Source organism: Cuculus canorus, chromosome 1, assembly GCF_017976375.1.
Source record: "Cuculus canorus isolate bCucCan1 chromosome 1, bCucCan1.pri, whole genome shotgun sequence".
NCBI classification, from domain to species: Eukaryota; Metazoa; Chordata; class Aves; order Cuculiformes; family Cuculidae; genus Cuculus; species Cuculus canorus.
The window spans coordinates 94,046,434-94,069,563 of NC_071401.1; the positions used below are offsets into that span (position 1 = coordinate 94,046,434).

The window sequence follows — 23,130 nt, forward strand, 5'->3', positions numbered from 1 at the left end:
ATGACTGCTTTTGATAGTGATTAATTTCTGATGCTGCATTATTCTTTGCTCAAAAAAAAGTTGGTAAAATAGTCTTGAGTTTCTTCTCTTTTCCTCAATCTAGATTGAAGGCCAAGGACATGGTGCTGTTTTTGACTGTAAATTTTCACCAGATGGTCAGCATTTTGCGTGTACAGATTCTCATGGGCATCTATTGATATTTGGTTTTGGCTGTAGCAGGCCTTATGAAAAGGTAAGTTCAGCTTTTGTTAGAACTGTTTATTCAAGCTTCTAACTGAAATTAGTTTAGCTACATTTGTTCCTCTATAACATCATATATAAAAGAGTTTTGTATGGGTACAGGTTCTAAATATAATGGGTTCCTTGATGTCTGTGAGTTTTCTTGTCTATGTCCTGGCACAGCAGAAAAAAACGGTGTTTTAACATTCACTTGGGAGTAGCTCTGAAGAACTTTTCTGGAATGCTTTTTTATCTTCCAGCCAGCTTATCTGCATGTTAACTGTTTGACTTTAAAATTGCTTAGCTATTTTCAAAAATTAGAAAGAAAAGTGTTTAAAGATTGGAATGTGTTACAGACTTTATTGCACTATACCTAATTAACAAATAGGCAGACTATATGTTAAGAATAATTTGCTGGTTTATTTCAGTTTATTTTTATTAGAACTTGAAGTTCTTTAGGCCTTTTCCTTACTCAAACCAAAATGCACTGTAGTAGTTTAAAATAAGCAAAAGTAAATATACATCCAGCACTGTGGATTTTGAAATGCCAGAAAAATGTGCGTAGGATAGATTCAAGAAAGCAAAATGTTTATCAGTCTGTTTCCTTTTTGATGAACAAATGCTTTACTGTTTTTTTTTTTTTTTTAAATGGCTTTCAACTGCAGTTCTGGCCTGTGCTTTTCTTTACTTCCCCCTCAGTTTTTTTTTTTAAGTTGCAATGGTGATTCTGTGTTCATCAGGCTCTACATTCTTAGCTGAAATTGAAACTTATTCTCTTGATCTTGCTTATCATTGCTTGGAGTGAAGATTCTGACTGTGATCTAGTACTTATGTAATTCTTTTCCTTCAGCTGCATGGATTTAACAGACTGTTTCAGTTGCAGAAAAAATTTCTGGTGGACATTGCATGATGAAGAAGGAACTCTGAAAGCTTATCATAGAATCATAGAATCACTGGGTTGGAAAGGACCCACTGGATCATCGAGTCCAACCATTCCTAACAATCTCTAAACCATGCCACTCAGAACCTCATCCACCCGTCCCTTAAACACCTCCAGGGAAGATGACTCAACCACCTCCCTGGGCAGCCTGTTCCAGTGCCCAATGACCCTTTCTGTGAAAAATTTTTTCCTGATGTCCAGTCTGAAGGTCCCCTGGCAGAGCTTGAGGCCATTCCCTTATGTTGAACTGTAGGCGATGATTTCGTTGCATGGAAACTGAGGAAAATTTTCACAGTGCTGTGGGAAGAAATTACAATGAGATGTAAAATATTTTTAAGTGTAAAGCAGTGCTTCTGCTGTAAGTTACCTCAGATTATTGTTTTCTAAGAGTGTTTTGTTGACTGCAAAACTGGTTTCAAAAACAAGTACTGCAAGACCCGTACAGGTTAATGGTAGCTATGCATAACTCTTATTTATAACTTTCCCTGTCTTTTACCATTAAGAAGATTTTAGTTATTTTAATGTGACTTGTTTTCTGCTCTTTGGCATATTCTCATTTTCAAACTGATAACATAAAAACTTCATTTCTTTATAGATTCCTGATCAGATGTTCTTCCACACTGACTATCGGCCACTTATTCGAGACTCTAACAATTACGTCCTAGATGAGCAGACTCAACAGGCTCCTCATCTCATGCCACCTCCCTTCTTAGTAGATGTGGATGGAAACCCACATCCAACAAAATATCAAAGATTGGTGCCAGGAAGAGAGAATTGTGCAGATGAGCATTTGATTCCTCAGCTTGGATATGTAGCAACAAGTAAGAACAATGTCACTAAAGACCTAAATCCAGAAGTTAGAGTTATTCTAGTAATTCTGAATGACAACAGAGTAGATTTGACATAGGTGACTTGAAAATGCTTTGATTTTTCTCACATGCTAACTATCATGTGTTCATGTTTACAAAATATGCTGAAAGGACCCACAGTGAATATGATATTTAAACAAGTGAAAAATAGTAATTGATTGCTCAAATGGATTTCTTAATTCTTTTCTGTGGATACTGACATGGACAAACTGTGTTTGTGTTACTCTGTTTAGTTTTAGTTGTAGAGCATGTCTCACTGTGGTGTGAACAATGAGATTAAATCATTTAGTATAGTCAATTAGTTAACTCAAAACATTTGTTTTATTTACAAGGTGATGGAGAAGTGGTTGAACAAGTTATAGGCCAACAGACGGTTGATCAGGATGAACAAGGCTTGGAGCCCAGTATTCTTGATGGCATGATTAGACAATTACAGCTACAACAAGATCAAAGAATTGCAGCTGATCAAGAATCGGCTGCAAGTAGCCCGCAAAATGGGGAAGGAACACCCAGAAGAGGTTAGTACTTGCTGATAAATTCTTAGGTAATGGTTCTACCTCCATTTTTATTACATCTGGTTGATGTATTTTAATTCATTAAAACTCCTGTGGTTAATTTACAAAACAAAGCCTTTCACTTTTCCTTTTAAAGAGTTTTAATGGTATTTTGTGTAGAGTGCTATACATTTAGTATTTGTAGAGTACTCAACACTTACGAGATCTACATTTATTCTCCTCTAGAGTTTGTGAATTAAGTATTCTAGCATTATTCAAGCTCAGTTTCTCTTCTTTACAGATTTGAACCAGACACTCTTCTTGTCTGTGTTCTTGTAGTTTTAAATATGTAAGCTCAGCTCCAGGAGAAGTGCTTTTTAGAAACTCAGTAGCCTTGCAGCTGCCTGAAATAGTTCAGAAAAACACCTCTGTCACATTATACTTCATTGCACTTTATTAAAATAGTAGTAGAAATAACCGTTCTAAAAGCATACGTGTGATCTCTCTGTATTTTCTACAAGACAGATAATTTCCTGAAGATGATAACTAGTAATAGACTTACACAATAAAAACATGTAAAGTGTAAATTTTTTATCTTGTAGTAATAAGAAACAAGGTTCCTATTCTGTATAGTCTGGAAAAAAATGTTTTTGTTTGTGCATTTTAGCTTTTAGAAGACCAAGTTTAGACATCCAGTCTCCTCCCAATATTGGTCTGCGACGTAGTGGGCAAGTTGAAGGTGTGCGTCAGATGCATCAGAATGCTCCACGAAGTCAAATGGCTACCGAGCGAGATCTTCAGGCTTGGAGACGAAGAGTTGTTGTACCAGAAATACCACCAAGCTTATTCAGGTCTGTAGACAGCTTACTGGGCTGCAGATATGACTAGGGAGAACATATTATGGGTTTTTTTTCTAAATCTAGTGCCGTTAGACCCGAGCTGAAATGTAAGCTCAGCTTACAAGCTAAAATAGATACGTGGTATAAATCGAAGTAGTTCAGTGTTACAGTCAGCTGTGCTTAGAAAGTTTCGATTGTGAAGTCCATCCAATAAAAATGGAAGTTTCTAGAGTTTAATACAGAAAGATTCTCTTACATTTCAGTATTTCAGGTTATCTGAAAGGACAACTAGATTACCTAGATGCTTTTTTTACCAAAATAAAGGTATATAGGTTAAATATATTTACATGATGAAAGGTTTTGGAGAGATTGTGCTTCTGTGAGACTTTGTGGGGGTGATGCATTAGGACCAGAAGACAAACTGAGCAGTTGAAATGCTAAAACAGTTAGCTGCTTTCAAAAGTACTATCGGTATGCATCTGTGAAAAGAATTAAAATTGATAGCTAAATATCTCTTTTTGCTGGTACAGCCATAGGTGCTACCACATCTCTGAAGTTTTAAAAAGCTTTCCCAGTGTTGGAAGGTGGAATGATTGCGAAGGGAAGAATTTGGATTAAAAATGGAGTTGGAATTCAAGTTCATCATATTCTGAATACTTTCAAGGAAGACTTTCTTAATATCCATCTTCTTTACTCTCTCTGGAAATGAAAGGGCATATCTTATAGGTGGTTAAACAATAATAACATCTGAAATTAACAATGTGATGGAATTAGGTGTTAGGGTTTTTTAAATAGATCTTTCAAAGGGAAGGAATCATTAAACTTCTCGGCATTGTCAGAGCAGATGGAGATTTAGCTTTTCATTACTTTCTTGTAGGAAGCAGGAAGACTATCGAATTGCAAAAGGGGAAGAAGAGAGAGAACTTTATGCAATAGAGAAGAAGAAGTCATTTGAGTCAATGGAAAAGGTATACAGCAGCTTCTAGGAAAATGGTCATTCTGTACCCAGGGACAAGTCATGGTTTAAAAAATGAAAGCAGACATTTCTGAAGGTATGGTCTTCACAGAGGTTCCTGCTGATTCAGCTTCCACTTATTGCAGGACAAGGTTTGATTTTTACATAGAACTCTTGGTTTTGCTTTTAGTCTTGCCTTCTTCCAGCTAAGGTATTTGGTGGTAATTTTTCAAAGGCAGGCTTGATTTTAGGCTGTTCTGGTTTTACTGCAGTTACAGTTTCAAAGACAGTTGTTGCAGGTCCATGCTTCAACATGGAGATGTGAGAGTGTTAAAGGTCCTGTAACTGAAGAAAAATAAGCTATATTGCTTTTCCCTTGTCACCGTACTTTACATAAGAATGTTTTGTATGTGGGGCAATTTAAGACTTGCTCTGTTTTAAGTGATTTTTTCATTATCTTTGTTTTGGAAGAGATAGGCAAGAAGGAAAAAGTTATTATTGTACTGTCTTGGTAAGATAGCACCTTGATTCACTGTGTCTTGCTGTAGAAAACAGTTTGACAGAAGGATTCTACTGCATGATCTCCTTCACTGGGAGGGATTGGGGATTTCTCAGAATTGCATATTGCAGGCAGCTGACATCTTGATTCTGTAAATACAGTTATTAGGTACTGTGAATGGACCAATCACAGTAGTTTATGAAGAGTAACTTCTTAGGACAACTACTGGATCTGTTTGCTTGGAGGAAAATTACGTATTGTGAAGAGGAGTTTTGGCATGATCAGTCTGTGATGTGATGAGGCTGTTTCAGTTCTTACATTCGGCAGTGCTTTTAGCCACCCTTTCATCTCCATAAAAATTTAGCACATACATGCTTCTATGTAACTTTTTTTTTCCCACTTCTTATGTAAACTAGAGTGACTCTGAGTCTTCATTAATACAATCTAAGCGTAGACTGTATAGACAGAAGTACCGCAATTACAGAACGCGGAATAACATTGAACAACTGGAGTCTTCTGATGAGGAAAGAGATGACTGCTTGGGCTTGATAGAGCAGGTAAGTTCTCTTCCAAGTTCTGTGTTTTGAACTTAAGCTCCTCAGTAAGTGAAGTTTCATGTAAATAATGTGCCTTTTCTCTCTCAAAACAAAGAAGATGATCTCAACCCCCTCCACCCTTTTACCAGGGAAAGTATTTCTGTAAATGTTATTGTTAGAACTTCTCAAACCTAGTTATCTGTTGCCTTAACAATGGCTGTATTCGCTCTCATTTTATAAGTGGCTGAACTATTTTTGCTGAGAATCTTGAAAACCAAATTCATAGCTTGAGGCAAAATGCACAATTCTGAGGTTGGTTTACTGTGAGGTTTGGGTTTTAGATGTGTTTTGCTAGTTCTCTGTGAGAAACCTTCCAAATTCGTGCACACGCCTAAAACTGGAAGCTTTGATAGTTCTTAATAAAGTGTTGTTAAGGCCTGGTGATGTCTGTCTTCCGCACAATCCTGCACATCCTGGCTTAGTCCTGGCTTGGGGTGAAACAGGATGTTGGTGTGGGTAGCAAGAGCTTTTGACTGTTTTGTTATTGGATGCTGTGAATCATTGGTAGCACTGCTTGAAGTACAGTTGCCTTGTCTTGCACACAAGGAAATAGTCTCAAACTGGGGAAGGAGAAGAGAAGGTCAGACTTGTTGGACAAGTCACTTTATTAAGCAAGAATGATGATAAAATGGGAGAGGTTCAGGAGATAAGATAATTTTGTAAGTAAGACGAAGAACTATATTCTTTGGAAATGGACTGTCTTCTCCTAGCCTCTTAACAACGAATTTGTTTGAAAATAATAAGTCGCTTAAATTTAACAAAAAGTTAAAGTTGTAATTATTTTGAGAACAGTGCGGAAAGGGAGTTGACTAGAAACTTCTGGCATCTCACAGATTCAAAGCACACAAAGTGCTAATAGAGTTATGTCTGCTGTAGTATACTACCCATACTTAAATATTTTTTGAGAAGTTGTGTTAGATCTAATAATGCTAAAACTAATGATACTGTAAGAAGCCAAGCTTCGTAAATGGGTTTTTTTTGATTTGTTTTAATTCTACAAATGGTAGGATAAAAGAGAACTAACATAGTGAATGTTGTCCATCCTGTACACTGTATGAACAGGTCTTGGGGGAAAACTGTTAATTTTATTACACTGAAAATAACAAACAAATAATCAGTTGCACTAATTCAAACAGTATTGAATTTCAAGTTGCAAGTTAAATCTTACTTTCTTTTTTGGTTGACAGCATATAACTTGAGACATGAACGGTGCATCATACTTAGTCATTTCAGTTATGGAAAACACATCTAAAGTATGAAATTAATGTAAATAACTTGCTGAATCACAATTGGAAAATTACTTAAGTTGTAGTGTGTTTTGCTGCATCTTGACTGTTTAAGTTTGTATTTAATTGTATGCATATTTATACCCAGAACACCCAATTAGTATTTGGGCAATCAGATGATACTAAAATCAGAAAAATCACCTGATTCCAGCTTCCATAATTAATTAAAAAAACCCCAAACATAGAAATGATACTCCTGTAACCCATGTTGAGTATGGATGGGAGGTGTGGTAGTCTTGATTTTTTTTCCTTTTACAATCTTTAAATTCTTCCTTTGCATTCTAGTTAGCTAGATTTTGTATGCTTTACGTGAACTAATTACAGCATCATGAGCCTGAAACATGAAGGAATCAAAATTTCCCCCCACTTTGATAAAAGATGTGAACTTAGACTAGGAAAAAATGCAACTGTCATATGGTAGGGAGATAGAAGTATTGCTGTGTGAAGAGTGGCTACAGCAGGTGGATCTACATGTGGGTAATAAAATGTGAGTAAATAAATGGAAGTTAATGGTTAATAGTGCACTCCTGGAGTTAATCAGTTAAGTTGAAATCGGCTATGAAAAAGAACTGCTTTTATTCCCAGTTTAAGAACACTTCAGGAGCAGTCATGAATGGAAAACTTGTTTTGTGTTTCAAAACCCTAGAACATGTGCTGCGAGAAAATTTTTGATTTGCTCCATTTTTTTTTAAAAATGCAGGAAGCTGAAGAAAGTGAGGGCTCTGGCTCATCTGATGAAGAGGAAGAGTGGAGAAGTGACAAGAAAAGCAATGATGATAGTTCTAGGTAAAAGCAAACAAACAAATCCCAGCTTTTACTGTAGTGAGTTTTACTTGAAGTTTGGCAAGTTAAAAGTTGTATGGAAGTTCTGTTGTGCTTCATATGTAATTTGTAGGGTACTGTAGTGATGTTTTGTGGTGTTACTTAGTGTTCCATTTCACCAAAATATTTCTTTCAATACAGTTTCAAATCCTTTTGCAGTTGTGCTAGATGGCATGGAGAAAGAAGATAGGCTGGAACACTTTTTTATAGTGTGTTTTGTTCAGTTGAATTTTTGAGGAGTGAGGGTTTTTGTTTGGTTTCCAGGGTTTTTTTTAGGTTTGTTTTTTATTTTTTTTCCAATAATGCAGCAAAAGTCAGCTGCTTGCTCTGACAAAAATGTTTGGTTAAAAAATAAATCCTAATTTTGATAAGGTTAAAATTGAAGTTGCAGATTTTTTTTTCATCTTTTTACTTTAGTATTTTTAGATATTCTTTCTAGAACTCTATAGTAGAACTAAAAAAAATGTAGAGAGAGAGAGATAAGCACATATGTACCTGTGAGATTTGTGTAACTGTCTTTAAAGGATTTAAGCAGGGTTAGGTTATTGTGTACTTTATGGAGGACTCTTAACTAGTCCAGAATTTCATTGCACAGTTTTCTTGAATAAAATTACTGATTTTAGTTTTTATTTTTAGTGGTATTTTTAAAGAATATGCTTAGAATTGCTATGTTTTCAAGAAACTATGTTAAACATCAAGTGAAGTAATTGTTATAACAGGTCAAAGTAATTTTAGTTCTTTTCATAATGCTTTTCAGCAGTAATTTATATCTGCAGAAACTTACCTAAGGGCATTTAGCATTCTGAATTATTGACAATTGATTCTCTGTTTGCATTTTCCCTGACTGCATCGACTACGGACAGTGATTCTTCAAGTAGGTACTCTGACTGGATTGCTGATGCAGGGATTAACCTACAACCTCCTGTACGGACTTCTCGACGGAAAGTTATCAGGTATTGTAGTACTTCAGAAGATGAAGTATCAGCAGAGAAATCATCTCCTCCAAAGAGAAGAAGAAGAAAAAGGAGAAAAAAGCCCAAACCAAAAAAGCAAGAGGAGGTACACAATTAATTTCTTCTTCTCACCCTTTAAGTTTCTCTCTTAGGTTTTTAGACCTCTTCACTGGAAACTGTTAAAATAAGTGTTATTGCCATTGGATAAGGATATTGGCATCAATACATACAGCAAACCTTTAACTTGAGACCATTTCAAATGAAAGGTATCAGCTGATTTGAATGGAGGAATTTTTATTTTTCGAATAAAATGATTCTCAAGATTACTGATATCAAGGAGAAATGTGATTATTAAATAACTGTGTAGGATATTAGACTAAAACCCTTTTAAACTGTCTGGTTTTAACTAACATCTTTTTGAAGAATTGGGGTATATGGTCACTGTATTTATGGTAGTTATTTATACTTGAGTTTAAATTTTCTTTTGTAAGTTACAATAATCGCTCTTTCTTAAGATACTAACATTTTTAATTTAATTTAAATAGTTATGCTTTCTAAAGTTACAATAGCTATTTGCTGTTTTCTACCATGAAGGGGCAAGCATATTTTTTTTAATGCTTGAGGTGATTTTAATATGTTTTTCTCTCCATCCTTTCACTTTCTTCCAAGTATTGTCAAAATTATTTTTTTGGAACAGTTTTAATATGGTTATTTGCTGTGCAATATCTCTCAATTTTTCATCTTCCAGTGGTTTCTTGTGGCTTGATAGATTTTTAATTGGGCACTGAGAATGCCATCTAAATTACAAAACTTGGTTTCTCTTAAGACCTGCATAATGGTCATCTTGATCACTCAAGTCTTCGTATAGGAAAGGAATTCTTAGCAGTAGTACTACAAAAAAATTTACAATTCAGGCAAAGCCTTGGAGGAATTTTGCTAATAGTTTTTGGAAATGTACGTTAGTCCTTTATAAATTAAGGTTTTGTCTGCCAGATTAGAATGGGATGAGCGGGTTTGATGTCATGTTGACAGTATGTTCATTGTGTCTGTCTTGCTCTATTAAATGTGAAGGCTAATGCTCCAACCCAACCAGTAAACTTGGAATTGTCTTATGACTGGCATCCTCCCGTCTGGATAACAGACACAGCTCTTCGACGGTCTCCTTTTGTTCCTCAGATGGGCGATGAGGTAGGAACATTGGTTAACATCGTTAAATGCTTGTATTAACTAACATTATTATAGTGATTAAATATAGGAAAACATTACTGTTTGGGATGTTTTTTCATGATTTTTGTGTTGGGTTTTTTTTTTTTTTAGGTAATATATTTCCGACAGGGACATGAAGCTTACATTGAAGCAGTCAGAAGAAATAACATTTATAAACTGAATCCACACAAGGAACCATGGAGAAAAGTAGTCCTTAGGGTAGGTCTGCATTGGAGATACTATGGGTTCAGTTCTGGTAGTCTGTGAATGAAGAGTTGTATTACATGGTTTGCAAAACATTGGTTTGTGAGGTTATACTGATTCCCTTAATGTTTCCCAGTGGAAACAGTAAAGGAAAATGTCTTCAATTACTAGACGGTCTTACCTCTGGGAAGCCCAAGTATAAATAGCTGAATTAAAATTGCCAAGTCTGGCAGACTGTCTTCCACTGAAATCTCGAATACAGTTTCAATATTTTTGGCTTTTTGATGTGGGTACAATTCATGTGCTTGGTTAACTAATGTTAAATTAGTGGCTCTGTGCGTAGTCAAGAGGGCAGTACTTGCTGAAACTGTTTGTCCTTGCCTGTAGGATCAGGAATTGGTAAAAATTGTTGGAATTAGGTATGAAGTTGGTCCTCCCACATTGTGTTGCCTCAAGCTTGCCTTTATAGATCATGCTACTGGAAAACATACAGACAAATCATTTTCCATCAGGTATACGCATCTTTATTTTTCTGAAATGTATTTTAAAAGTATTTCTTTTTGAGCTTTGTCCTAAAGCTTTAAGGCACAGACATGAAAGGGGTTATTTTTTTTATCTAGGTACCATGATATGCCAGATGTTATCGACTTCCTTATATTACGTCAATTCTATGATGAAGCACGGCAAAGGAACTGGCAAGCTTGTAAGTGTCTCTTTTAAGTATCTGACCAAATGATTGAAATAAAAAAAAAATGTCCTTGGCTAATTGCTGAAGATGCTAGATGCTACCTGCTTGTAACTTCAGAGGACTCTCTGGTAGGTGAAGTCTTTTTGCCCATCAGAAATTTGAGCCTACTAACTGCTGTACTAAGCATTTTGGAGGGATTATCACAGATCTAAGTTACCGTCTCTAGTAACTAGAGACTCTAGTGTTCCCTTCTCTTATTTTATAGCAAAGTGGCAAGCTTATTTAGATGTCAGTGCATGTATTTTTTTGGCGTGATAAGTTGTCTTTTACTGAGTTTCAGTGCGTTTAGAGCTTTAAACTGCAATACGTTGATAAAAATTTTGCACGTAGAAGAAGCATAGTTAAATAACTTCTTTTAGTAGAATATCTGAACGGACGTTTTTTGCTCTAGCTGACAGGTTTCGATCCATTATCGATGATGCATGGTGGTTTGGGACAGTGTTGGGTCAGGAACCATATCAGCCTCAATATCCAGACAGCCACTTCCAGTGTTACAGTGTTAAGTAAGTATAAAAAGATTTTGTTTCTAATATTAGTAGTGTGCGTTGCCTCTTACATAGCTGACTTATTGGTATGAGAGCATATAAATTGTTCAAATGATTTTACTGGTGGTATTATCACTTTTTAGTGGTCTCAAGTTGATAATCTAGCACAACGTGAATATGTAATAACCTGGGATAACTTGTGCAGTTTCAGTATGTTAGGTAGGACATCTAATGGAACAATAATTTTCTTTATGCTTATGTGACATTGTGCTCATTAGTAGATTCAGATGAGGACAAATATTCAGATTCTCAGTTCTCAGAATGTCAGCTCTGTGTGCAGTGGCAGCTGCAAAAGACAGTGTTGGCCTCCATCAGAAAGGGTATCAAGAATGAAACAGTATTGCTCACTGCTTCACAATGCTGTGTTGTGCTGATGCCTTGATGCATTTTAGGTCTCAGCATCTAAATGAAGATGTAATGACTTTAAGAAAGGTACAGAGAAGGGCAACTGAAATGATTAAGAGTTTACCAGATGCTTTGTGGTTTAAGGCTGAAAAAAAATGACTCTTCAGTTAAAGGAGAAGGGTGAAAGGCTCATAGTTCAGAAAATCGTAAAGGTGATAGGCAAGATGAATAGAGAACTATTATTCACCAAAGTCTGTAATGACAGAACTAGAAGCACGGATTGATATCTTTAGGGGGTTTGTTTAAAAGAGTTTGGGTTTGTTTTTAACATTGGAGGTAGTGAAATTTGAAAAAACACTTATACAGGAGGCCGTGGAAACAGTATTAGCAGGTTTAAAAAGGTATTGGACAAAAATAAACAGATACTAAAGGAAATTGGTTGGGATGTATTCGCAAACATGCCTACAGGAATACAATGATTATGAAGTATAAGTAGAACGAGCTTGTGCCAGAATCATATAGCTTTTCCAAATAATAGTTTCAAAGATATAAATTGCTGGTCCAGTTGGACCAGTAGGACATTAAGTTGATCCAGTAGGCACAGATCCTCCTAGAAGCCATGCTAAACCACATGGAGGACAGGGAGGTGATTTCGGACAGCCAGCATGGCTTCTGGACCAGGGGCAAGTCCTGCCTGGCCAACCTAGTGGCTTTCTGTCACAGGGTAACCACGTCACTGGACACAGGAAAAGTAATGGGTTTCATCTATTTGGACTTCCGTAAAGCCTTTGACAATGATCCCCCCAACTTCCTTATCTAAATTGGAGAGATATGGATTTGATGGGTGGAATGTTTGGTGGATAAGAAATTGGTTGGATGGTCACATTCAGAGAATAGGGGTCAACAGCTCCATGTCCAGATGGATGTCCAGGTGGAATGGTGCAGTTGTCACACCTAAGGACAGGATGTCATCCAGGGGGACCTGGAGAAGTGGGCCTGTATGAACCTCATGAGGTTCAGCATGTGATTGAGAGCAGCCCTGCAGAGAAGGACTTAGAGTTGCTGGTTGGTGAGAAGCTTGACAAGAGCTGGCAGTGCGTACTAGCAGCCCAGGCAGCCAACTGTATCCTGGGCTGCATCAAAAGAAACGTGGCCAGCAGGGAGGTGATTCTGCCCCTCTACTGTACTCTCATGAGACTCCACCTGGAGTATTATTGTGTCCACTTCTGGAATCCCCAACAGAAGAAGAATATGGAACTGTCGGTGCGGGCCCAGGGGAAGGCTATGAAGGTGATCAGAGAGCTGGAGCACCTCCCATATGAGGACAGTCTGAGAGAGTTGGGATTGTTCAGCCTGGAGAAGAGAGTGCTCTATGGAGACCTTAAAAGCGTCCTTCCAGTACCTGAAGGAGGTCTACAAGAAAGCTAGGGAGGGACTTTTAACAAGGGCATGGAGTGATAGTATAAGGGGGAATGGCTTTAAATTGGAAGGAGCAAGATTTAGATTAGACATTAGGAATAAATTCTACATGATGAGGGTGGTGAAACACTGGCACAGGTTGCCCAGGGAAGCTGTGGATGCCCCATCCCTGGAGGTGTTCAAGGCAAGGTTGGATGAAGCCTTAAGCAGCTTGGTCTGGTGGGAGGTGTCCCTTCCCGTGGCGGGGGGGGGTGAAACTAGATGATCTTTAAGGTCCCTTCCAACCAAAACCATTCTATGATTTCTTATTTTTGAAATACCAAAATCCATTTGTATTTTTTTCATTAAAACACGTAAAAATCTGCTCAACTGTGGTAGGATTTGGAGACATCTCAAAATGATATTTATACCTGATAGCTGAGCAACAGAGTGAACATAGAGATGCACTATCAACTGTTTGCCTTTGGTTCCTCTTGGTCCTTACTTAATTTCTTTATTTTACACTTACTCTTCTTTTTGTCTTAATGTGGTATGCCTTTTAAAATGGGGTGTTAATATACCAAATATTGTTCTTCCTTTCTCTGAAACATTCGATGGGCTAACAACCACTGTTGTGGTTAGCAAAAAAATCCTCTTCTCAGTGTGTGTTTTCTCATATATTCTCTTATATGTTGTTATTTTTTTATGTGTATTGCTTATTCTTATGTGACTTCTTGATACAGGCTTTGTAAGATGGATTTTTATATTGGCTAAGTTGCGTGCAGCCGAAATCAAGAACACAAATATAATTTAAACGTCATTCTGAAGAATGGTTCCTTTCTGCACTGTGACAGCTGATTGCTGACTAATGCTTTACTTAATATGCATGTTTATACTATATATTTTATTAATACCTAAAATTAGCTGTGATTTAAATATGCTTGGAGGGAATACTTCTGAGTCAAGATAATTTTAAATTACTGTTTTTTTTTCTTTTGACTTGGTGAATTAGATGGGACAATGGTGAAATCGAAAAGCTTAGCCCGTGGGACATGGAACCAGTTCCTGATAATGGTAGGTAGAAACTAACTTAAAACGGTTAAAGTGCGTCTGTCTGTTTCCGGTTCCTTCATTTTATGTAGACAGTGGACCTTAGATGATTCTTAGGTATCTTACAACTCTTGACACTAAGCTATCAGAGTCCAGTATCCACTGTGCATATCTACTTAGTAGGTAGAAGTGATACAGTAATATTTATCCTTTAAATTGTAGACAGTGTCAGCAGTGTGGTTTTGTGCATTTTGGGAGGACAGTTCCTTAAGACAGTCTGGCTTCAGATTTGGTGAAAAATCTTGAGTGTACCTGTATTTGTTTTTTTCCCTTTGCCTTTTCCAGAGCAATTTTGAAGGGAATAGTTGACATGTGTGGCTTCGCCTTATACAATGAAACCTGCTATTTCAAAATGTCAAGTTTCAAATCGTACCAAGTTTCAAAAAAACTAGTTGGTTGCAATACATTGTGGTATAAGGCAGTGGGCGAAGAATTTGTATAAAATTATTTCCAGTCAGTAAATCCTTAGTGCATATAGTTTAAAACCAGCAATTTATAAAATTTGCTGTAGAAATCCAAAGTAATTGTAAAAGAAACTGTTGGATTCCTGGTTTATCTTACTCAATTCATTTTTCCAGTGCTTGTCAGTACCAGCTGGGTGGAGGGAGGACAGTTTGTGAAATATTGAATGAGTAGTTACTGAATAAGCTGTCAAAGATATTTGTTTTCTTAATTTTGCTTGTGTATGAGCTTGTTTCCCAGACACCAGAAAGGCTTATTCTATTTTTTTTCTTAAACATGAGTATATTGTACACGTGTGGATGTTCTCAGTAGCCACCTGACTGTCTAATATTCTAGGTGTTAGCTGGCTGCTGCAGTCATATCTTGTGATGAAAAATTCTGCGGAACAGTCTGAAATCAAAATGTGAAATTGAAATCTTTATGCATATTAGTTTATAGAAAACACGTAATCAGTGGAATTTTGTTTTTACACACACACAGATTTAATGGAAACATTCCATTTTTTCATCGCCAGCATCTGTCTCTTCCCAACACATGGAAGCTTTTCTTACTCATCATGAACTGGTTAATGCTTCCCATAGATGTCACTGAGAGACAGTCAAATTATTGTTAGAGACTCAGAAGCCTTACAGGTGAACTTAAGTCAGGATTTATTTTGTTAACAGGACAACTTGTATCAATTTCTTCTGAACGCTGTGCAGTACTATTTAAGTAGCTGTTTATAGTGATGTATGTATTATCACTTCATTCGCCTGTGGTCTGAAAAAGTAGTGTTTTCAAGCACTTAAACTTGATAGCATAAAGGAACTAGAATTCTTGAAAGTGCTATACTGGTGATATAATGGCAGAGACATCCTACAGATGCTAATTTGAGTGTGCATAGGATTACATGTGTAAGTTACAATTTACTGACTATATCAGAGGCAAACTAACTTCTTTCTTTCATTTAGTAAGTTACTACTTTGGCATGTTAAGAGCTTAAGGCTTGATTGACCCAAGGAGCTATTTACAATAGGAAAATGGGGAAGGGACACACACACACACACACACACACACACACACACACACACACAAAAAAAAACCTCTGGTGTATCTTTTTGGGCAAGTTCAAAGAATTGAGAAGAACATCCTTTAAGCAAGTCGAAGATAAATACCACAGCAGCCATTAGACTAGAGTAAGAACAGAAACTGTCTGAAGACAACTCAGAACTCGTATTTTCTACCTTTCTTTCCAGGCAGAAAATGGCACTCTGTAAGGAAGTCAGGCTCTTGCAGAAAGGTTTTACGTATCTTTAGAAAGCATTATTATGTTAACGATATAGTATAAAATGGGAGTTAAACTCTTCCTTTCCTTTCTCTTCCTTTTGTCGATTGAATGACTTACAGATTGAATTGAAATTGTACTTCGCATTTACAACTCTTGTCTCAAAAGATTACTTCTTCATTCAGTTTGCTAAGATAGATGTATGGGAGGAGAACAGCACTGAAATTGAACTAAGTGGCAGGTCACAATTTTAATTTGTTAGTTGTTACGTCCTGCAACCATAAGTTTTGTCAAGGTACAGTGTGAGATGTCAAACTCTTGTTTTGTCAGGGACACTGCTGTCAAGACCAGGAAGAGCTGGTGCATGTAGACCTGAAAGTTTGGTTTTCAGCACCCTGCTTACTAAACGTCTGTTGTGGTGGACTGCTAAGTGTATATATTAACTGTCTGTACCTGTACTGCAAGTGCTGCAACCCTCCTTGGAGTCCAGCTTTCTGTGACCTATTTACTCCTGGAGATTGGTCATATGGTCACGCTCTCTCTGTCCATATAATATGCTAGGAATTATGGCAAGTCTTGTGTGTCATGTTCATCAGGAAGCTGTAAGGAGCACAAAGCAGAGGTCTTAGGCTATAAGCCTACATGCTTTATAGTGTTGAATTTTATCTTCTAGTTCGTGTAGTCCTAATCGGCACAATGAGTTGATCTTACCTACCCACGGTGTCTGATCAGGAACCTTCATGTCCTCCCTTTTCAAATGCTTGTGTGAAATGAGCAACTCCTAGCTTTTCAAAAACAATGCAACTGCAGATGTACAAAATAAATGTGTGGATTTGAGGGGGAAGTATTCAGGGATCATGCATTATCAATCCAACCATTCTGCATTAGATTGCGTTAGTCACATTGCATTAGTCTTTGGAAGTGTAACCGTTTCCACAGAACCACAAATCACACCTTCATATTTTTACTAGTTCTTATTGCTTTGAAACAATCTGCTGTGTTCAAAACAAATATTTCTAATAATGTTCAAAAGATCACTGTTGTTTTATTAACAACTTCCTGAAGGAAGTAATAAAGTATATTACGTATTTTGCATATGTTTAAAGGTTGAAGGCACAAATTGACTCACTAAACTAAGTTACAATCCTGTGAAATTTAGGGCATGCATTTTAAAACATAAGTGTATAAATGGCTGTTTTGAGTTCAAGTCCTCTTTTAGGTCTAGTGCTTAGATGAAGAGCAGAAAGGGTCTTCTGGAAATTCGGAACCACAGAAAAGACGAGTAAAGGATGTCTTTGTTGTAGGAGTTTTATGTACTTTCCCCCATAGACTTAGCATCAAATTCACCTTCAAGGCAAGAATATATGGGGTTTTTTTTCCAGTTACAAGCATATGAGTATTTAATACACTTGAGTACTCAACAGTTTATCTTGTTGGTTTGGGTTCTCACTTCTTACCTTTTTGTATTTGCTGTCACTCTTCAGTTCATCAGCCTGAAGAACTAGGAGCTAGTGTTTCTGTGACTTTTGAAGAGGTGGAGAAACTACTATACAAACCCCAAGAAGGCGAGTGGGGAATGAGATCTCGTGATGAAGCATGTGAACGGATTATCAGTGGTATTGATCAACTTCTGACTCTTGGTGAGCCTGTTATCTAAGCTTTAGGTAGTTTTCTCCTGACATTACATTTATAAACAGGTCTCTGGAATGTCCATGGCATCCTTTAAAAATTCCGCATGTTAAAGTACTGTAAATGTTGACACATTTTCATGTGCAGTTCTTTCTGTTTGTCTGAACTGTGATTTTTATATTTTTATACATTACTGATTTTATCAAGAGTAATTATACATAGCAATTGAACACGTGATACAATTTTCATATGCATACAAGCCTTGAACTAGTTTAATTTTTGTTTCTTAACAGACATTTCAGCAGCTTTTGCTGGTCCAGTTGACCTGTGTACATATCCCAAGTACTGTACCGTGATTGCTTATCCAACAGACCTCAACACTATTCGGACAAGACTGGCTAACAGATTTTACAGGTTAGTACTAGTAGGAGAAGCAAGGGACAATGTGGTCTTTAGAAGATCTAAGCTCATTTTATAAGAAAAACAATTATTCTTTATACAAGAGTTCTGAGAACTGCTATTCCAGTATCTGACTTCAGGATTACTAGTGTTCTGTAGCAGGGCTCTGGTGCTTGACAGCCGAAATGTTATATTCATTTTCATTAAGTTTCTTAGTTCTTAAGGGAAGTTACTTCAGTCTCTATTGGTACTGTTTGCAGAGCTATAATAAGCACTGACATTATTTCTTTGGGAAATTTGCTCTTTGAAATTAGTAACTACTAGAGAAATTGAAGTTAATTCAATGCTGAAGACTTAATTCAGATTTTGAAGTGCTGTGCTTCAATTACTTGGGACTTGAAGAGAGTTAAGCTCTAAAGTGCTTATTACTTTTCAGAAATGGGCTTAAACACAGAGGTGAAATGTTAAATATTATCATTTAAAACACCACTGGTAAAAACTTATAGTAGAGAAAGAGAGAAGAAACTGAAGTGTACTGATGATAAAGTTCTTATTTGCTGGATGTTCTGAGTATCCATAGCTCCAAAAGAAATTTAAGGGTGTTCTTCACTCGGACTGGCATTCAGTGTGTCTGTAAATACAGTGAAGAGGCATTGATAGTTTTCCTCCTATGTGAGACTGAAATAGTGTCTTTGGAAATAGTTCAACGTTTTGTAGGTGAAGAGCTGTGAACTTGGCATATCTCTGTTTCACAATTATAGGGAATTGGAAAAGTGAATGATAAAAATGAGTTGATGTAGTTATGCTAGCTTATTTCTGTGAAGTTATAATTTTAATTTGTAGCAGTTTCTACAAATCTGTTATTTTACAGAGGGCACTGCTTTTACTGGTCAGTTGGCCTTAAAGCAAGGGATGTCAGAAAAGAACATCATAGTTAAGATGTCTTTAAGAATATAATTAGACCAAGCATTTTGTTGCTCTCATTTTTTAATTCCTTGTCCCTTGTGTTTCTTATCTTAAGAATTATTAAGGTATTATACAACCTGGGTTCCATTTGACAAGGCTTTGTGACAAGCAACTTTTGACCTTTCAAGAATAAATGTAGTAATTTACATTGGTGGTTATATAGTACTTTCCCTCCTCATTTTTGAATAAGGTCAAATGTGAGCTTTTTAGAAAATGCATGCGTCTTTAAAGAATCCAGGGAACTCACATTCCTCAGTATTATTTCAGGGATATTTTATAACTTAGTGGTAAAACATGTTAGTGCTTATTTGGCTAATCATATTAACTGAATTTTAAGGATGAAAATGTGCTAGAATTTCACAAACTTTGTGAAGATCAGTTATCAATAATGAGTTGAAAAGTAAGTGAGCAAAGATGTGTATTGTTGGGTTTGCTCCCTTGAGTGATAGAGAAAATGTGTATATATACACATACACACTTCAGTTTTCCATGTGAATGAGAAGTTTGAGACTGGGCTAGTGATACTTAAATCAAAAAGCATCCATCTTAATCTGGCGTGGACAGAAAATTACTAAGAGACAAGTGTTTGCACTTTTTAAGCTTTTCAGCTTAGTATTAAAGGTACCATGTTTTTGGATTTTAAGGAGAATCTCTGCATTGGTTTGGGAAGTAAGATATATTGAAAGCAATGCTAGGACCTTCAATGAACCTGGGAGTGCTATTGCAAGAGCTGCAAAAAAGATCACTACCCAGCTCTTAAAGTTTATCAAGTAAGTGGCATTTTAGTCTAAATGGTGCTTGAATACTCATGATTTTAAGCAAGGAGAAGGTATAAAAAGCGTCTTAATAGCTCTTTGCTGTGAATCTTGCTTCTTTTGATTTATACTGTTTTTCAATACACTGCAGGACAGTCGTATAATTCTTTTTGAGTATTGTTTTGACCAGAGAAATACCTAAATAGTCAACATAGAGATATTTTAACTTTTCCCCTTAGTAGCATTCACTGGGGTTTGTAGTATCAAAATGTGACTGAACGTGAGAGTAGTTTAACCTATAAAGTAAGTTCTGTGCTCTTCTACCACATGTGTAGAAGTCCCTTTCGGAGCTTGTCTGACTTAATTCAGTTGAGATGTTTATTTTTGAAAGAAGTTATTATAAGAAGTTCTCCTGCACGTATATCAAGTGTGAAGGCCCCGTTCAAATCCCCAATGTTAATTTCCTGCTCCTTCCCTCACTTCTGAAAAGCACAGAATACTAACATTATGTTGTTAATATTATAATCAGCTTGTGATTTTTATTGCATTTAATTTTTAGTTCCAGTTTATGAAAAGCGTTTGAATGAGGCTGGGTTTAATCTGGGAAGCGATAGCTATGCATTTGCTATTCCAGTAACAGAGATTTAATTGTATTATAGTGATCAGGACTGCACAAACATTTTTGAACTATGTAGTACAACAGATGAAGAACAAGATTATCTTGATACTGATCTGGTAAGGGTTTTTTTTTTGTGGATAATTCCAATAATGCATGGTAGTCAGAAAATGCCGCCAGCCTTCAAATGTTTTTGGTAACATTGCTAAATTATTTTTATAGAGAAGTTTGTGTGTGTTTATACATTTATATGGCTGATACAAAAATGGAATATATTGTGAATGTGGAGAAATGATGTGTGGACATGCTTTATTTAAAACAATTTGGAGTTGTCAGTATTCGTTAAGAAGTGTATGAAATATGTTGTATGCTGTGACTGTGTGCCAGCAATTAGAACAATTCTTCTGTATTTGTGACTGGCTGGTACTGTATTTCTGCAGCATGTTAACGTGCAGCAATGTAATACAAATATTTCAAGAGCTGTCTTTCATTGTATTTTTAATTATATGCATCTGGTTATTTCTGAGGTAAAAATGGTCATTCATAGTCATAAATGCTGAAAGTGATCAAGTTTTATAAATATTACGGTGATGTTTTGGCGCTCAGTTTCTCTGTATACCACAATATGAATCATGCATCAGATTTGCATTCCCCTTTGAGAGTTTATTAAAGAGCATTTATCTTAAATCTGCTAGAGTTAATTATGCGCTATTGTTATATAGTGAGTAATGTTTGCAATGCTGTATGTTTGTTAATAGCGTACCCCAAACTTCCTGAGTCTTTTTTGTATTTAGATTTATGACACTTATTATCAGTAAATTGAATTAGTGATAAACCTTAGTCATAGAATCATAGAATGGTTTGAGTTGGAAGGAACCTTAAAGATCATCCAGTTCCAACTCCCCTGCCACGATCATTGAGGTTCAAAGCTGAGCGGTGTCTTATTGCCATTTCTGATGATGGCTTTTCCTTTGTCTTAAGGACAAGAGTTGAAGTCGAGAATCTTTGGTGGTGGTATCTAGAATTTTGTTTTCCAAGTCTCTTGAATGCTGAGTTATATTTTTTGACATACTCATCTTCTTTCTTGCGGAGAGAAGTCAGAATAAAAATCTGTTTTTATGACAGTATTATATTTAATGACACTTTGAGCACCCCTTACCTATTTTTTCTTAGATAATTTTTAAGATGATTGATTTTATTTTGTGCAGGATGAAAAATGTCTTCCAAGAACATCATATAGAAGAAGAAAAGTGAGTTGGCTAATCTTTACACTATGTACCCAGATAAGGTCTGGCAGGAAAAATTGGTTAACAGACTGTATTGAAGCTTGATGGGAGTGATACTGAGTTTTGTAACAATCGTAGTACAGAATTTTTCCAGTGGTATTAATAAAACAAAAGCTTTGCTTGAATATATCTTTGCTGGTTTAATGTTTCTGTAGTTATTCTGTATAGTTGTCTAGGAAAATCTTCTGAGTTGATATCAGTGCTATTCAGTGTACCAGTTTTCAGTTACCTGTATGGTACTGAAATATAGGCATTATTCAGCTGAGACGCTGGGAAAAAATATTCCAAATGGTGAATGTTATTCAGGTCGTTGAGAATAACTTGGTATCAGAAGGTAGATTTTTGTGTGCCTTAGTTATTTAATATAAAAAAGCCTTTGAAAGTTAGTAAAAGAAGATTGTATAGTTTATCAGAGTTTATTAATAAAGATTAGGAAGAAAATTGCTAATAGTATAGTGCCCTTCTTGTTGTAAAACAATATGATTGGAAATGCATTTTCCCATTATAGAAATAATTCCAGACAGTTTAACAGGTTTGTTTTTTCTTGCTGTATTTCAGTAAACTTTTTTCCGAATTTTTTTTCCAAGGGACGAGGCCTAAAAAAAGGAAAAAATTTGAAAACTGGCTATGATGAAAACTGTTGGAAGAAGCAGTGTATGGAACTGGTGAATTTAATTTTCCAGTGTGAGGATTCTGAACCTTTCCGACAGCCGGTCGATTTGGATCAATATCCTGTAAGTTGTTCTAATTAACCTTGTAATATGTAAATGTTATTTGTTTGGGGGTCTCTCTCTTAGTATTTGGTACCAGAATAAGATCTCCACCTCCCTGAATCTTTTTTTCGTATGTTTTATATAGGATTACAGGCATATTATAGACACTCCAATGGACTTTGGTACAGTGAAAGAAACTCTGGAAGCTGGAAATTATGACACTCCAATGGAACTGTGCAAGGATATAAGACTAATATTCAGTAATGCAAAATCTTATACTCCAAACAAAAAGTCAAAGGTAGCTGTCAATATTTGGGAGGGGTATACTTGTCTTAATAAAATGAGGGAGTGCTTTGGTATTGATTTGTTGATCAGTACTTTTGATAAAGCTGCTGATTGGTTAAGTAGTGAGGAGAGGTATGACAAAAATATTTAATACGTTTATTTCTCATTTATCTGGGTTTTACATAGCATTGTGTTCCATGCTTTTTCTATTTCTTTTCTGTAGAGTTTTTTAATTTTAGAAGCGTTATTCTCCAATGAAAGGTTTTAGTTTTAATATAATCTGCTTCCTTACTCAGATTTATAGTATGACCTTAAGATTGTCAGCACTATTTGAAGAGAAGATAAGAAGAATTGTTTCAGACTTCAAAAATGGTCAGAAACAGAATGAAAAACTACGAAGAAACAAGAGGTATACTAGGAGATTGCACAATCAAAGCTCAGTGCAGCAACCTACCAAAATGGTCAGGTAACTAACTTATGAATATGTAGAGATACATCACAGCTGAGTAATATTCATATTGACTGTCATATTTAGTCTATGAAGAAGAGAACAATTATTTTATTAAATGGCTAACTAGCTCAAATGAGACTATTTGTAATTACTTCTCTTGCAGTAGGAAAGACATGCAAAAAACCCTCTTGTTTTTGTAGTATACAACTAGCTATGAACAGCAAAGGGACTAAAGAGTAGAAAAGGTTGGGATATTTCCTTTTGTTTTTAAAAATA

At 36.0% G+C, this 23,130-nt stretch overlaps 1 protein-coding gene across 1 annotated transcript in view; it reads left to right on the forward strand.

The window, feature by feature from the left end:
* The window catches only part of BRWD1 (bromodomain and WD repeat domain containing 1), a 53,349-nt gene that overhangs the window by 17,240 nt on the left and 12,979 nt on the right, over positions 1 to 23,130 (forward strand). Inside the window, exons 16-37 of the mRNA XM_054068997.1 lie at positions 104 to 232; positions 1,755 to 1,980; positions 2,361 to 2,546; positions 3,190 to 3,373; positions 4,239 to 4,329; positions 5,232 to 5,372; positions 7,398 to 7,483; positions 8,383 to 8,578; positions 9,544 to 9,660; positions 9,790 to 9,897; positions 10,270 to 10,394; positions 10,503 to 10,585; positions 11,022 to 11,133; positions 13,931 to 13,992; positions 17,239 to 17,394; positions 17,677 to 17,797; positions 19,393 to 19,518; positions 20,163 to 20,238; positions 21,328 to 21,369; positions 21,993 to 22,139; positions 22,264 to 22,416; positions 22,700 to 22,869. Coding sequence (XP_053924972.1) covers positions 104 to 232; positions 1,755 to 1,980; positions 2,361 to 2,546; positions 3,190 to 3,373; positions 4,239 to 4,329; positions 5,232 to 5,372; positions 7,398 to 7,483; positions 8,383 to 8,578; positions 9,544 to 9,660; positions 9,790 to 9,897; positions 10,270 to 10,394; positions 10,503 to 10,585; positions 11,022 to 11,133; positions 13,931 to 13,992; positions 17,239 to 17,394; positions 17,677 to 17,797; positions 19,393 to 19,518; positions 20,163 to 20,238; positions 21,328 to 21,369; positions 21,993 to 22,139; positions 22,264 to 22,416; positions 22,700 to 22,869 — 2,837 coding nt within the window. The remainder of the gene's footprint in view (positions 1 to 103; positions 233 to 1,754; positions 1,981 to 2,360; positions 2,547 to 3,189; positions 3,374 to 4,238; positions 4,330 to 5,231; positions 5,373 to 7,397; positions 7,484 to 8,382; positions 8,579 to 9,543; positions 9,661 to 9,789; positions 9,898 to 10,269; positions 10,395 to 10,502; positions 10,586 to 11,021; positions 11,134 to 13,930; positions 13,993 to 17,238; positions 17,395 to 17,676; positions 17,798 to 19,392; positions 19,519 to 20,162; positions 20,239 to 21,327; positions 21,370 to 21,992; positions 22,140 to 22,263; positions 22,417 to 22,699; positions 22,870 to 23,130) is intronic.